The sequence below is a fragment of the Pelophylax lessonae genome, assembly GCF_965119305.1.
Source record: "Pelophylax lessonae genome assembly, chromosome: 1".
NCBI classification, from domain to species: domain Eukaryota; kingdom Metazoa; phylum Chordata; class Amphibia; order Anura; family Ranidae; genus Pelophylax; species Pelophylax lessonae.
The window spans coordinates 313048041-313061682 of record NC_138768.1 but is presented as its reverse complement, the minus strand read 5'-3'; the positions used below and the strand labels follow the sequence as shown (position 1 = coordinate 313061682).

Here is a 13642-nt window from a genome sequence, read left to right as displayed (position 1 = left end):
CTGCTCTTCTTTTTAAACCAATTGGATGAGTGGGGCTGAGCTCAGATTTTTTACAGGAGAAGTCAAGATTAGTATAGAGCATGGATCCTCAAACTATGGCCCTCCAGCTGTTGCGGAACTACACATCCCATGAGGCATTGTAAAACTCTTGACATTACCAGACATGACTAGGCATGATGGGAATTGTAGTTCCTGAAAAACTGGAGGGCCATAGTTTGAAGACCCCTGGTATAGACCTTCAGCTGCTTATAATCTCAATATTGCATGATTATTTTAACAGTCATGTGTATGGGAAAGTAACCTAAGTTTTCTTTGCACACAATTGGAACAGGTTTAGTTAGGACAGGCTTAGCTGTCTTACTTTCTGTAAAATTGGCATGTATTTTTTTATGTTTTATTTATTTTTTTTCTTTATTAGGCACAGTGTTGAAAGGATAGAATTTCTGTCTATTTTTACTTCTGTTCATGTAGAAGTTAGGTAGACAAAATTTTACTTCAGGACAGGAATGAGTAAAACTCTTTAATGGGGTCACAGACAGTATTTTATTACTTTTTTTTATTGCTGTGTTCCAACTAGAGGTGTGCATCTTCACTTGTCTCATGATTTGATTCGATTATGATTATCCTGTCAATGATTTGATTCCCCGGTGCATCACGATTACTGTCCATGGTTTTCATAAAAAAATTCAAGCAGTCAGAAGAACCCAATTTTATTTATATTATCTGCTCTTAAAAAACACTCCCTGCATGTAGCAAAGTCTAAACACAGCAGACAAGAACAGTAAATACTAAATGGCACAGCCCCCTTTACATTACACAGCCCCCTTGCATATTACACCCCCCCCCCCTTTACATTACACGACCCCTTTTATTATACAGCCACCTCTGCACTCCCTGGAGACCTCCAATCTCCTGGGTTAACCTTGCCAGCGTTCTTTAAGTTTAAAAAAAAAAAACACTTCCAGCCTCTTTTAATGGATCTTTCCTACACTGTGTCAGTGTCATTGTAAACTGATGCCTCTAAATACCTTATTAGCTCTGTTCTTTATGGCCGGTCACGTGACCCCCGCCGGCTGCTCTCCTCCGGTCTAAATCTACAGCCCGCAGAGGAGAATTGGAAGGAGGAGAGCAACTGGCAGTGGGTCACGTGACCGGCCATGAAAGAACAGAGCTAATAAGGTATTTAGAGGCATTGGTTTACAAGGACTCTGACAGAGTGTAGGAAGGATCCATGAAAAGGGGCTGGAAGTGATTTTTTTCTAACTTTAGCGTACGCTGGCAGGACTGTCCTAGGAGAGGCGGGAGATGCTGGGATGATGTCGTTTGTAGAATCACCATGCACCAGTTCTCTGCATTGATGCAGAATCGTTCAAGACTGCATTGCGATTCATCGATTCTACGATTATTTCTAACACCCCAAGTTCCCATGGTCTCCTCGGTTTCTGTTTTGTCACAAGTACAGAAAATGAGTTCAAATTTCAACAGGGACACATATAGCAATAGAATTCTACCAAAGAATAGATTTGACTGGAGTAAATTGAATTACCACTGAACATTTTGTCACAAATAACTAAAACTAAAAATGTTTTCAAGTTCATGTTTGATGTTAATATGTTTGATGTTAATGTTAATATTTACTTACCGAGCCTGGAATTTGCAGAAAAAAAGGACCAGTCATGTTTGGCTGTCTTGTCTGTTCATATTGTTTCTAACTAATCTATGCCTACATTTTTTATTTTTATTTTTTCACAGTCGCCGGGATTTGAACTTGGAACGTGGTGGAGATGTCACCCTAAAGTAAGTGTCTGTCTTATTCCATGCTACTTGCAAAAATCTTCCTGGGTATACCTTTCTGACTTGCCTGATACTTAATTGCAGATGTCCTGTGATGCTAGTAGTTGGTGATCAGGCTCCTTATGAGGATGCAGTGGTAAGTCTAAATGGATGTAGATTGAGAAGGAGAATTGCTTTAGTATGATTTTGTTTTAATCTTGAACTTGTGTGTGCTTGTAGGTTGAGTGCAACTCTAAACTGGATCCCACACAGACCTCATTCTTGAAGGTAGGTGAACTGGGGGGAAGGATATCTAATGCAAGCAAATTAAAGGTACCCAATTGCTTGATTCTGCTTTTAAGTAGTTTAGGTACAAAAAAAACATTGATCCTTCGTGACTATTACCTTTCATTTCCAGGCACGAAATGTCATATTATTTAGACAGTAAACCTTGTTATCTTATGCTGGTGTGTTGGTGAAACTTTTCAACCTCCAATAGATGACATAACTCTACTATCCACCCAATGTCATTGTAACACCCAGTATATCAAAGTTGATAGGCTGTAGGGAGTACACTGGATCATATAATTTTACTTTTCACAATTTTCACAATTTTTTTTCTGACTTGAGCGAGGGCCACTTCTTGCATTGTTTTTGTTGCTATCCATGCTTTCCTGTCCAGTAACAACTTGCAATATTGTTGTTGCTGTCCATGCCTTACTGTACCAGTGACAACTACACCCCCCTCCCCTCATTTCTTATATAGGTTTCACAGGAAAGTGAGCAAACGTTTCCCCATTGGGATCACTAACAAAAAATAAGATCTATAATGGCACTTTTCCACTGCAAGTACCGGCTCGGCTCTACTCGGCCCTGCTTGGCCCGGTTTGCTTTTCCACTGCTGGTACCGCATGGTATAGTGACGGAACGGTTCGGTACGGTACGGTATAGGTTTGCTTTTCCACTAAAGTAGTACTAAAGTTAAGTGGGTGGGATAACAACGGGGTGGGTGTGATTCTCTGACCAATCAGTGGCTAGTAGTGACTGCATGCAAAGGATTGTGGGATATGGTACCAGTTTGGTACCTGTTGGAACCACAATCGAGTAGGTACTGTTTTTTCAGAGCCGTACCGTACCGTTCGGTTCCATGCAGTGGAAAAGCAAACCTATACCGTACCGAACCGTTCCGACCCTATACCATGCGGTACCGCAGTGGAAAAGCACAAAAGCATGCCGAACCGGTACGGTTCCATGCAGTGGAAAAGCGCCATAAGAAAACCACACTGTATAAATGATTAGTCTACTGTAACAGTAAAATAATCACTGTTTTAATGAAGGCTCTTATTTAAATTCTGTAATCCGTTATGTACATGAGAGTAGCCATATTTGCTCACTATGTGCAGGCCATGCTTCCTGCTTAGTACTGACACCGTACTTTACTGTTCCTGTATTCAGGGGAAATCAGCCAATATACTCAGACTAACTGAAATTTGTACAATAAGTAGGTAGCTTATCTTGTAGCTTGATTTTTTTTTTTTTTTTTTTTAAGAAACTGTAGATGTTGACCGCCAAGAAAAAACAATTTTTCTTTGCTTCCCACACAGGAACTGATTGGGAAATCTTTGAGCACAGAGATATTAACACTATTTAAAAAATATATATATATATTTTCTGTCTGGATTTCCACTTTAGGTCCATTTAGGTCCATGTGTTGCAATAACATGCATGTAAAATTCATATTCATTTAGGATACAGTGCCATTTATTTAGAATGGCACCCAAATTCACCCACAGTGCTGAGAATGCTGCAGCGCACCTTTTACATACAAAATGTGTTTCAATAACATAGTGTGAATGGTCTTTGAAAGAAAGTTACCTATTGCAGTTGTCAGACATGCAGAGAGTTATTAGAGGGAGTATCTAAAAAAAAAAAAAAAAGTATTATAAAATATCTATATATATTAGTAATAATATATTGTATAATCTATATTATATTGTAACATACAAGTGTTAAAGTTGATCCAAAAATGACAGTTACTTTACAATACTCAATGTGTACTTACTGAAACTTTGGAAGCATTGCGAGCAAATAAAAAAAAAAAAAAAAAAGAGGACTAGCATATAATCTAAGATTGTAGTTCAACAATAGTGAAAGGTGCAAAATGGACATGCTGGTGGTATGAGGACTGTGCTTATAATAATATTTTGTATTGTAGATGGCGGATTCTGGTGGACAGCCACAGATTACACAGGTAATAAACTCCATTATTCTGTTATAAAACATTAATCTAATGAAGAAAAGTGTCAATAGCACACATTGGACTTGATTTAATAAAACTGGAGAGTACAAAATCTGGTGCAGCTGTGCATTGTAGCCAATCGGCTTCTAACTTCAGCTTGTTCAATTAAGCTTTGACAAAAACTGGACGCTGCCTGGTTTCTATGCAGAGCTGCACCAGATTTCGCACACTCCAGTTTTAGTAAATCAACATCATTGCCTTTATACAACACATTCTGCTACCTTTCCTTTCCTTTCACAGTAGCTTAGCAGCATAGAAATAAATTGATTTAAATCCAGAGGCTGTTGGAAATGTCGCCATTATAATTCTAACCAGGAATGGAGGTTTACAAAACAGACTGTTTTGAAGGAAAAGGGGCCTTGTGCCAAAAATTGTTTGAAGAAAGGCCAATTGTTATCCAAAACAACATCCAATCAGATTCTCCATTTCATTTTGGCACATGGCCCTAAAAACTTACTGTAGATAATGCATGTGTGAATGTGCTAAAGAATGAAATTTGCAACCAATCAGTTGTCATTTCTGCAGACCAAGGTTTTAAAATGAAACAAGGATTCGCTATAAGCAATTTTCTAATGCACTCCTTTTATTTTATTGTATTTTTTTTAGAATGTGTAAAAAGTTACATATGATAGGTCTATGCTTTTATTTTTTGCATTCCTTTTTTTTAGGAAATAAGTATTACATTGCAAAGAAAACATATGAAAAGCACTCACCACAAACACCAGTAATATATAAACTAATAATTGAATAATAAAGTAAAAAAAAAAAAAAAAAAAAAAAATGAATAATATTAGAAAATAATAATAAAAAAAAATTTGTATTTGCTCTTTACCGTAGCCAATTTTGTAGGTGTTACTATATATTCTACACTTGGAAAAAGACCGCTGAGGTCTGTTGTGGTAGAAAATGTTTTTTTCATTATAAAAATAAAATCTTTTTTAAATATTTGCATTATAGAACTCCCAATTTTCACATTTGTTCAGAACATTTGCCTGGCATTATTTAGCTAGACTTTCCCTAATATGATGCTATATTTTAATTATATATATATATATATATATATATATATATATATATATATATATATATATATATATATATATATATATATATATATAGTGGGAATTTGCTTAGTGTTGCACTTCCAATGATGTGGTCCAACCTCCAAATCCTTGTTTCTAGGGGTTTTCCAGCATTTCTCTGCCACAAATGAGTGCTCATCAGCCTCCTGGCTTTCACTTTCAGTGCCACTGCTCTGGCCTCAATCTTCAGGCCTTTGTCTGATCCTCATGCTCATACAGGCTTTTATGCACACTGGTGTACCGACTCTTAACTGCTCTCAGCTCTATTAACGCAACCCTTCATCCCCAATGGACCTTTGAGCTAAAGTCACTCCCAAACTAAAAGAGATTATGCATAGTGGCAGAATCAGTTGGTGCTATTTGCTCACAATTTCCAAAAAACATGGACCTAGGGTTGGAGAATCCATCCTTCAAGTCTCTACAAAGCATGTAAGCTCAAGGACCCAAACAAGGGTTTACTAAGCCCTGGGAAAACCAACAAGCTGTTTTTTGTATAGATGACACACATCCTGGAGCCCCTCACCTGATTCTCACATGTATGGGTGAGAATCCTAGGTGACACTTAAACTTTTTTCTGATCCTGTGATCCAGTCTCACTTGCAAACTGCATTTTAACTGCCAAGTTGAACCTTGACATGGTGTTGCCCTGTCACAAAAATGTCAACTACTATTGATTCTTTCTCTACCTGGTTTCTTTTCTTGTCAGCATTACATTTCATATTGGTAAAAAAAAAAAAAAATTGCACAATAAATGGTAACTGCACTTCTAGCACATATAGAACCAGGCTCTGCTGTAACCTAGTAAATTAAATTGTCTAACTACACAGGAAGCTTTGTTCCCAATGCCTAGTATGAAAGGGCAAGCATGTTACTAGCTTGTTCTGTTGCTTAAATATGGTTACAAGGGCTAAGTGTCAGTGTCAAAGTGGCTAAGTGTCAGGGCCGAGAAGAAGTAGGTTATGAGTAGCTTGCTCAATGCTCTCTTTAAGCCAGTCTGCTACATACCCTGTCTGTCCTATCTTTAGCTTTACTGCAATGCCCACCACTTGTAACCACATATGAGTGTCATATCACATTCTGGCCTTCTGTAACCTGGGCATGGGGGAGAAGTATTCTTGATTATTGTTGTTTGTTTTATTTTGGTCATTGTATTAAATAGTGTTTCACTGTTGGATGCTAAGCATATGTTAAATAGGGTTGTCCAGCTAAATATAATAATAAAATGTGGGCGAAATGGTTGGCAGACCCCGCCACTGCCTCATAATTCTCGGACAGATGGACGTAGGCCAGCTCTGGGCTAAGTATGGACAAATGTGGCAATCTTCATCTTGTCTTATGTCCTTTACTGCTATCTAATGGTGAAAGTTACTGTCAACACCATTGTCCTCTTGGTATTGCTCCCGCCAACTGCCTTGGTATTATGTGCTTTCACTGACCGACCCCTGCGGGGGAAACACACAAGTATTCACTGTTTGTTCTATATGTTGTGTTTGTTATACTTGTCTTGTATGTGAAAAATTAAATAAAAAAAGATAAAAAAACATATGTTGAATAGACTAGGCTCTTCTGTCATGTTTGGGTATACGTTTAATAATGTCTTTTTCATTACTTTTCCATTCAATTTCAGCCTGGGAAACTCGCTGAAGCATTCAAATACTTTGTGCAGGGAATGGGATACAGTGAGTATTGTTACAGCTTTTTGTCACTTTTACAATTACGTAGAGCAAAACTGTTTAACCACTTGCCGACTGCCTAACGCAGATCTACGTCGGGAGTCAGCCCCTCACTGGCAAAGCAACGTAGGTCTACGTTGCTAGCTTGTGAGGGTCTAGGGAGCTCCCGCGCCCCGCCGGAGGTGCACTCCCGCGCGGTCACGCACCCCCCCGCCGGTCACTCTGCGATCGTCGGGGGAGAGGGAGAAAGTCAGGCGGCTTGTGTAAACAAGCTGCCTGTCATTCTCCCCTGTGTATGAAGGATGATCATACGGTTCTACTATGTAGAACCGTTGATCACTGTTCATACATCTGAAGCCACAGCCAATCACAGTAGAAAGCACGCCCCTAGGGACACACATAGCCCCTCCCTTTCAAAAAAAGTTAATCCCTTCACTGCCAGTGTATTTTTACAGTAACAGTGCATATGTATAGCACTGATTACTGTAGAAATGTCACTGGTAACCCCAAAAGTGTCAAAAATGTCAGTCAAGGGTCCGATCTGTCCGCCGCAATGTCGCAGTACCGCAAAAAAATCGCAGATCGCCGCCATTACGCGTTAAAAAAAAAAAAAAACAACAAAAATGACAAAAATCTTTCCCTTTGTTAGTAAACGCGATAACTTTTGCGCAAACCAATCAAAATACGCTTTTTGCGTTTTTTTTTTTTTACCAAACATAGGTAGCATAAAACAAATTGGCCGAAAATGTTAAAAAATTTTGATTTTTACATTTTTTTGGGGGGGAATTTCATATAAAAAAAATGTGAAAAATATTGCTATTTTTGCAAAATTTACGCTCTTTTTTTGTTTATAGCGCATGATAAAAAAAAAGGACGCCAAATTCGTTTAGATACAGCGTCGTACGACCGCGCAATTGTCCGTTAAAGTCACGCAGTGCCGAATCGCAAAATACCCCCTGGTCAGGAAGGGGGTAAAATCTTCCGGGGCTTAAGTGGTTAAGGAGCAACGTTCATTATCCATATTAATGAGAACCCACCTTCGATTGGCCTAGCTTTAGTAAGGAGAATTTGAATGGGCCACTGCACTTTGCATTTTACCCTTTGCTTAAACACATCTGTTTATTTGTATGGTCTTTATTTCTGTGTGGTATCGTACTGGTATCGTACTGACTATACAATTTCTGTGCTTTTCTCTGTGTTCAATTTGAACAGAGTTTGTCAAAGTATTATACCGTATATAATCATCACAAAGTCCTTTTTCACCCTGATGTCTAAGTGGTGTATGGTGGCTTAATCTCTTGGATTTCAGGTCCAATTTGTTTTTATTAGTAACTTAATCCAATTAACAATTTTTTTAATTTTTTATTAACGATGCCACAAGACATTCAAGATGTACAAATATACTCATACCAAATTCCATTAGTGGTCATATAGAAGTGGGGGAGCAAAGGAGGAGGTCAGGGTTGTACGAAGAAGGCCCCCTTCACATTTCTGATCAGCCAACTAATTAAAAGAGTATCAATCCAATTACATATGTGACTTATCTGTAGGAAATTTTTCTTCATGTAAGAGTTTTTAAAAATGTATTCTCAAAATTATGTTTTTCTTTTAAGATTGTGTTACTGTCTCAAAACGGATTTTTAGCATATATTGGTTTAAGAAACTGTTTTGAAAGTAGGTATCTTAGACTGCTAGGTTTTTTTTTTCTTCCATATAATTTATGTAAGAAATAAACAGATAAACATGCCATGTCATCTCATGTCTCCTGCCTGCCATGAAACCATCTCAGATTCTCTCCTTTCTTCTCTTCCACATGCAGTCATCATATCTATAAATGACTGTTCCCAAGTATTTCCCAAAAATATGTCCATTGTTATTGGCAATAAATGTATAGTATATGTTAAAATCTGCCATACCATACTTATAGTAATGAGTGGCCTTATGATATCATTTAAAACCTACCTGCCCCCATAGAATCACTGGCTAAAAGAGTTCCTCAGTGCCTATAAGTGTATGAATAAAAGAAAAACTCCATAGCTTAGAGAAATTATTGGTGACAACTCCAGATATCTAACTGGCAGACTACGTATTTGTTTTCTTTGAAGTTATACTGAGTTTTTTTTTTTTTTTTTCCGATAAAAGTTTGATAGTTTTACCTTGCTAATGAGTCTGCGCCCAGATTGCCATAACGGCTGCAGTAACTGTGCTCTCTAGACAATGATTAGTGTAACTGGACAGTGATCCCCTCCTAACAAGCAATGCTTTCTCATAATTGGAGGACTAAAAAAATCAAACACATACAGAAATGCTATACTTGTGTTTGAGTCCTATTCTGGGCCTTTGTAGATGCTTGTACCTGGGTTATTTTAGTTATCCATTCTAATGAAATGTACTCAGAATAAATAAGTATTCGTTTAAAGAGAGTACTTGGATAATGCTAAAATCAAATACAATACCGCAGTGACACAAATGGAGCCAACTGGAAAATGTCTGAACTCTTTGGTGGTTCTTTCATATTTTTCCAAGGTCCAGGCTACTGAAATACAGTAATGTATATATGTGGAATCATTACCACAAAGGTCAGAGGGTACTATTTCTAGTGTTTGTCCCTCTTTGTCCTCGTTCTAAAGGTCCTCCACCCCAATCTCTTTTCTAAGTAGTTCCAGAGTTTTTTCATTTTTCTTGCTATTTCTTCTCCCCAGTCCCCCACATCCTGGATAAGAAGCGCAGTATGGGGTGAAGTATCTTTTGAAGAACTTATCAATATCCCCCATCCTCTTTCACTGCTCTTGGTCCTTGCATCCTTGCTGCCACTTCTCACCCAGCTTCTGTTCAGGTGCTTAGGCATGAGACACTCACCTCACCTACTGTATGTCTGATCTATATGTAGAGAACTGTGTTTTTTGTGTTATCCTACACCCAAATACCCAGTTACTGTTATCTTTATTGTTGAAGAAGCTAGCAATGTAATATTTGAAACACATTGAAGCTTCTTGATGCAGTAAAGTCTTGTTTTCCTTATAACCTTTCACGTATGACCCGTTGGCATGGCTAGCCTACTTTAGATTGCTGAACTGTGGTTTCCAAGTTGCTAGCACCTCCACCCACCTATCACATTTATGTCAAATGTCACTGTGTTTTCACCCATTATAAACATGCTTTATCTGATATTTAGTGTTGTGAAATGTTAAAAAGAGCCTGAAACGCAGTTTACACTACCAGGTAAAAAAAAAAATGATTTTTTACAGCCTCCTGGGGTTTTGTTTTGGAGACTTAAACCACCTAAAGGGCCATACACACTATAAGATTTTCTGAAAACTTTTTCCTTCAGATTTACCTTTTCTATGTAGTGCAAGGGTCTGCCAGATTGCATACAAATTGAAAGTGTTTTGGTTTGACCTCCTATTATATGGTTTTGGTAAGTCAAAAGGAAAAAGTCTTCAGAAAATCTTAGTGTGTATGGCCCATTACTTATGTGTGAAGTTGGCCATTGATGGACATATAGTTAAAAAATATTATAAACAACATTTTTAATATCAAGAGTATTAAGCTGGCCATACTCAGTAAAACTTTGACATTTTTAACAACATTGTGTATCATTGGTGGCTTAGTCTTTTTAATATTTTTGTTTTCAATGGTTTTTATTGAAAATTTTACAAAGTACACATAAAATTAGTGCAAAATATACACCTAAAAATCAGTGCATAATAACTGTGAGCAGTGGTACATCAATAGCAAACAATAGCCAACACGGCTGTAAGAGGTCAGCACAATAAAATGGCAAAGGCCTATATCCTAAATAACAGAAAACAGGAACCATATGGTATCAGGAGAGACCATTACCATGGATAGACCAGTCCAGCTAACCCAAATATTTGGCCCTTCTTGGTGTAAGTCCCAGGGCTAGTGGCAAAATTGTGATCCCGCAGAGTCCTGCCCTAGCCTGAAGCTGGGAACAGGAGTTACAAAGCCGTTAGAAGACGTTACCACTGAAAACCTCATATAAGCAACGGTGAGAAGTTGTACAGAGAAAGTAATGGAAAGAGAGCCAAGAGAAAAAAGGAGGAAAAAAAAGAGGAAAGAAGAAGTAGTAGAATCGGACCCGACCCCGCCCCCGCCCCCAGACCCGCCCGAATCGCTCAGGCACCCCCCGTAAGATAGTTAATCCACGATTCCCAAACCTTGTCAAACCCGCGCATTTTGTCTTCCAATTGAGCTGTTAAGCACTCATTAACCATGATCCAGTTCAGTTTGTGCCTAAGCTGCTCAAAGTCTTTTTAATATTTTTAATCTAGTTTGATGGCCTTCCTACGATTACTGGTAAAAGTTGTTGAATTGGCCAAACCAAAATCTTCCTGTGTATGGCCAGCTTTATTGTCTTCAGCAAATGATCTGTTCACTGCAAAGGTACTGAAGAGTGAAGCAAAGTGTCCAGTACCGCTACAGGCATCAACCCCTTCACTTATCCAGCAATAGGAATAGGCTGCCAGCAGTCGTTGGCCGCTCCAATAAGTCCACTTCCAAGCAAGAAAAAGCAGGAGACAGATAGGGAGTCTTATCTTTGATTAATAATGCAAACCCTTTATTTGGTAAATATACAAGCACTTAAGATTGTATTAACTTTGTATTATTCAAGTTTCTACTTTTTGTGAAAACCTTCAAAAAAAATATTGAAATAGAAAAAGCCGAAGATATTCTCCATAATTCAGTCTACGAATAAGCAACAGATACAGTGAAATGCATTAACTGTGGGACATGTGCTTCAGCTTGGGCTTGGAACACTTTATTACACATTTCCAAGGTTGTAATGGAAAGTGGCTTTCCTTTTTTTCTTGCTTGGAAGTGTACTGGAGAGTGTATCTGTAGGTGAAAATCTGTCTATAGAACCAAAGAGCACGAAACACAATGCTTTTTAAATACAGTAAAATAATCTGGTGGTTGAGAAATATTGGATCTTTAGCTGTATTTAATACAGTCTATTTTTGATACATATGAGAAGTTGATATAAATTCGGACAGTAATGAAGACATACGTTTTCCATTTAATAATGTCAAAGGTTCAGGCCCTTTAGAGACAGGGTGTTTTATACTGGCCCCAAGTACATGCACCAAGGTGCACCAGTAGGGAGACCTCCCTGCAAGAGTTGCTAACTCCCCAATACAGTCATAACCATCTTTTACAGTCTATTTTAGGAGGAATGCAGCATTCAAAATTCTATGGAGAGTTTATAGGGGAAGTGTGCAGTTTGCCATAAAGGCTGATGCACGAGGGAGGCCTCTCACTAGAGTCATAGGTGATATGCACTGTTAACTAGCCTCAATGCTACACTGAAGTTTCAGTCTTTGAGAACTTAGTCTTTAAATGGCACCAGATAAACCTTTAACAAAACATTATTGTGGGTCTCTCTTCCAGCTACTAATTCTCACTGTTTTTTTCTTGCTTATTTGCAGTGGCTTCCTCTTGTATGACTCGTCTGTCTCGCTCCCGCACCGCCTCTCTTTCCAGCGAGGGGAATCGCTCACGCTCTCGTACCCTCTCCCAGAGCAGCGAGTCGGGGGGAGGAACAACAGGAACGTTCACGGAGGTGACCTGCTGAGAAGTCGCGATGCGGGGGACATGTGATCTCCTCCACTCTGCGTGAGGGGGAAATGGCATTTTAGCAGAGCTAATTATGCCACTTAGAAAACTAAAAACATACCCAGACTTCACATGGGAGATAACAAGATGTCTGTACCTGTCTCTCTCTCCTATCTCCAAATTTTTACTGTCCTTTTGTTTTCTGATCACTTTGCCTTTTTCTTGTTTTATACTTACAATTCATATAACTATGTAAACAAAAAAAAAATGCAGGATTCGCTTACCTTGGATTAAGCTTAAGTGTTGGCTAGATTAACCCGTGTTCCAAAGGGGTAGTTAGATTTTAAGGCTTCCTTTCTCACCATATACTGTTTTCTGTATGTGATTCCTTATCCTATTTCTAGCTCTCTCCATGGTCAGGCAGAATACAGGACAGCTTTTTATAGTTCCACCTCCATGTGTCTTTATAAATCATTTTATTACCCTAACAGGCTTCTTTGTTCCCCTCTTTTGCACATAATAGTAATTTGTAATACGGGGTAACACCTCCTAATACTGTATGCCCAGGAGAAGAGGGGGAGTTAGGAACTTGTGGGGAGAGATCTTGAAGGTCCAACCACTGGAACATACTCACTTTTGATTCTTGAGGTCACTGTAAAGATTGCAGCACAATGGAGAACTCCAGTACAAAATAACAAAGACCTTAATGCTACTAATGCCCCGTACACACGTGCAGATTATCTGCAGACTTTTGTCTGCAGACTTACCAAAACCATATAATATGAGGTCAAACCTAAACAATTTCAATTTGTATGCAATCCGGCAGGCCCTTGCACTACATAGAAAAGGTAAGTCTGCAGACAAAAGTCTGCAGATAATCTGCACGTGTGTATGGGGCATAAGAAATTTAGAGCTGCTGTCTGTTACTAAACCAGAGGTCTTTGTACTGGTAGTTGTATTAGTATTGTAGTAGTATTGTGATTGAGTTTTTTTTTTTTTTTTACTTTGCAGTAAACTAATTCCCTCCACCCCACACCTGTTGCCACTTGCTCAGGGTAATTTCCGTGAGTCTTAGGGGGAGGTTTTTAGAAGAACAGAACTTGCTTTTCAGTTGTAAAGACCTGTAGATAAAACCTGTACTGGATGCTTTTTATTATTACTAAATCAGGGTGTAGCTTGGTTGAACAATTATATAGTAATCGCATTGTCACGTGTCTCCATTTTGTTAATTGCATCCT

The 13642-nt window shown here is 38.5% G+C and overlaps 1 protein-coding gene across 3 annotated transcripts in view; it reads left to right on the top strand.

Annotated features, from left to right (window-relative positions):
* NDRG2 (NDRG family member 2) overlaps positions 1-13096 on the top strand; it is a 104580-nt gene extending 91484 nt beyond the window's left edge. For 2 of the 3 annotated variants that reach the window (XM_082257427.1, XM_082257428.1), the window contains exons 11-16: positions 1753-1797; positions 1879-1930; positions 2014-2061; positions 3989-4024; positions 6782-6833; positions 12278-13096. In XM_082257427.1, the coding sequence (XP_082113553.1) occupies positions 1753-1797; positions 1879-1930; positions 2014-2061; positions 3989-4024; positions 6782-6833; positions 12278-12423 (379 nt within the window). In that variant the 3' untranslated portion in view covers positions 12424-13096. Of the gene's footprint in view, positions 1-1752; positions 1798-1878; positions 1931-2013; positions 2062-3988; positions 4025-6781; positions 6886-7820; positions 7843-12277 lie in introns of those variants that run through there. The other variant, XM_082257429.1, reaches the window with a different exon arrangement.
* The last annotated feature ends 546 nt before the right edge of the window (positions 13097-13642 follow it).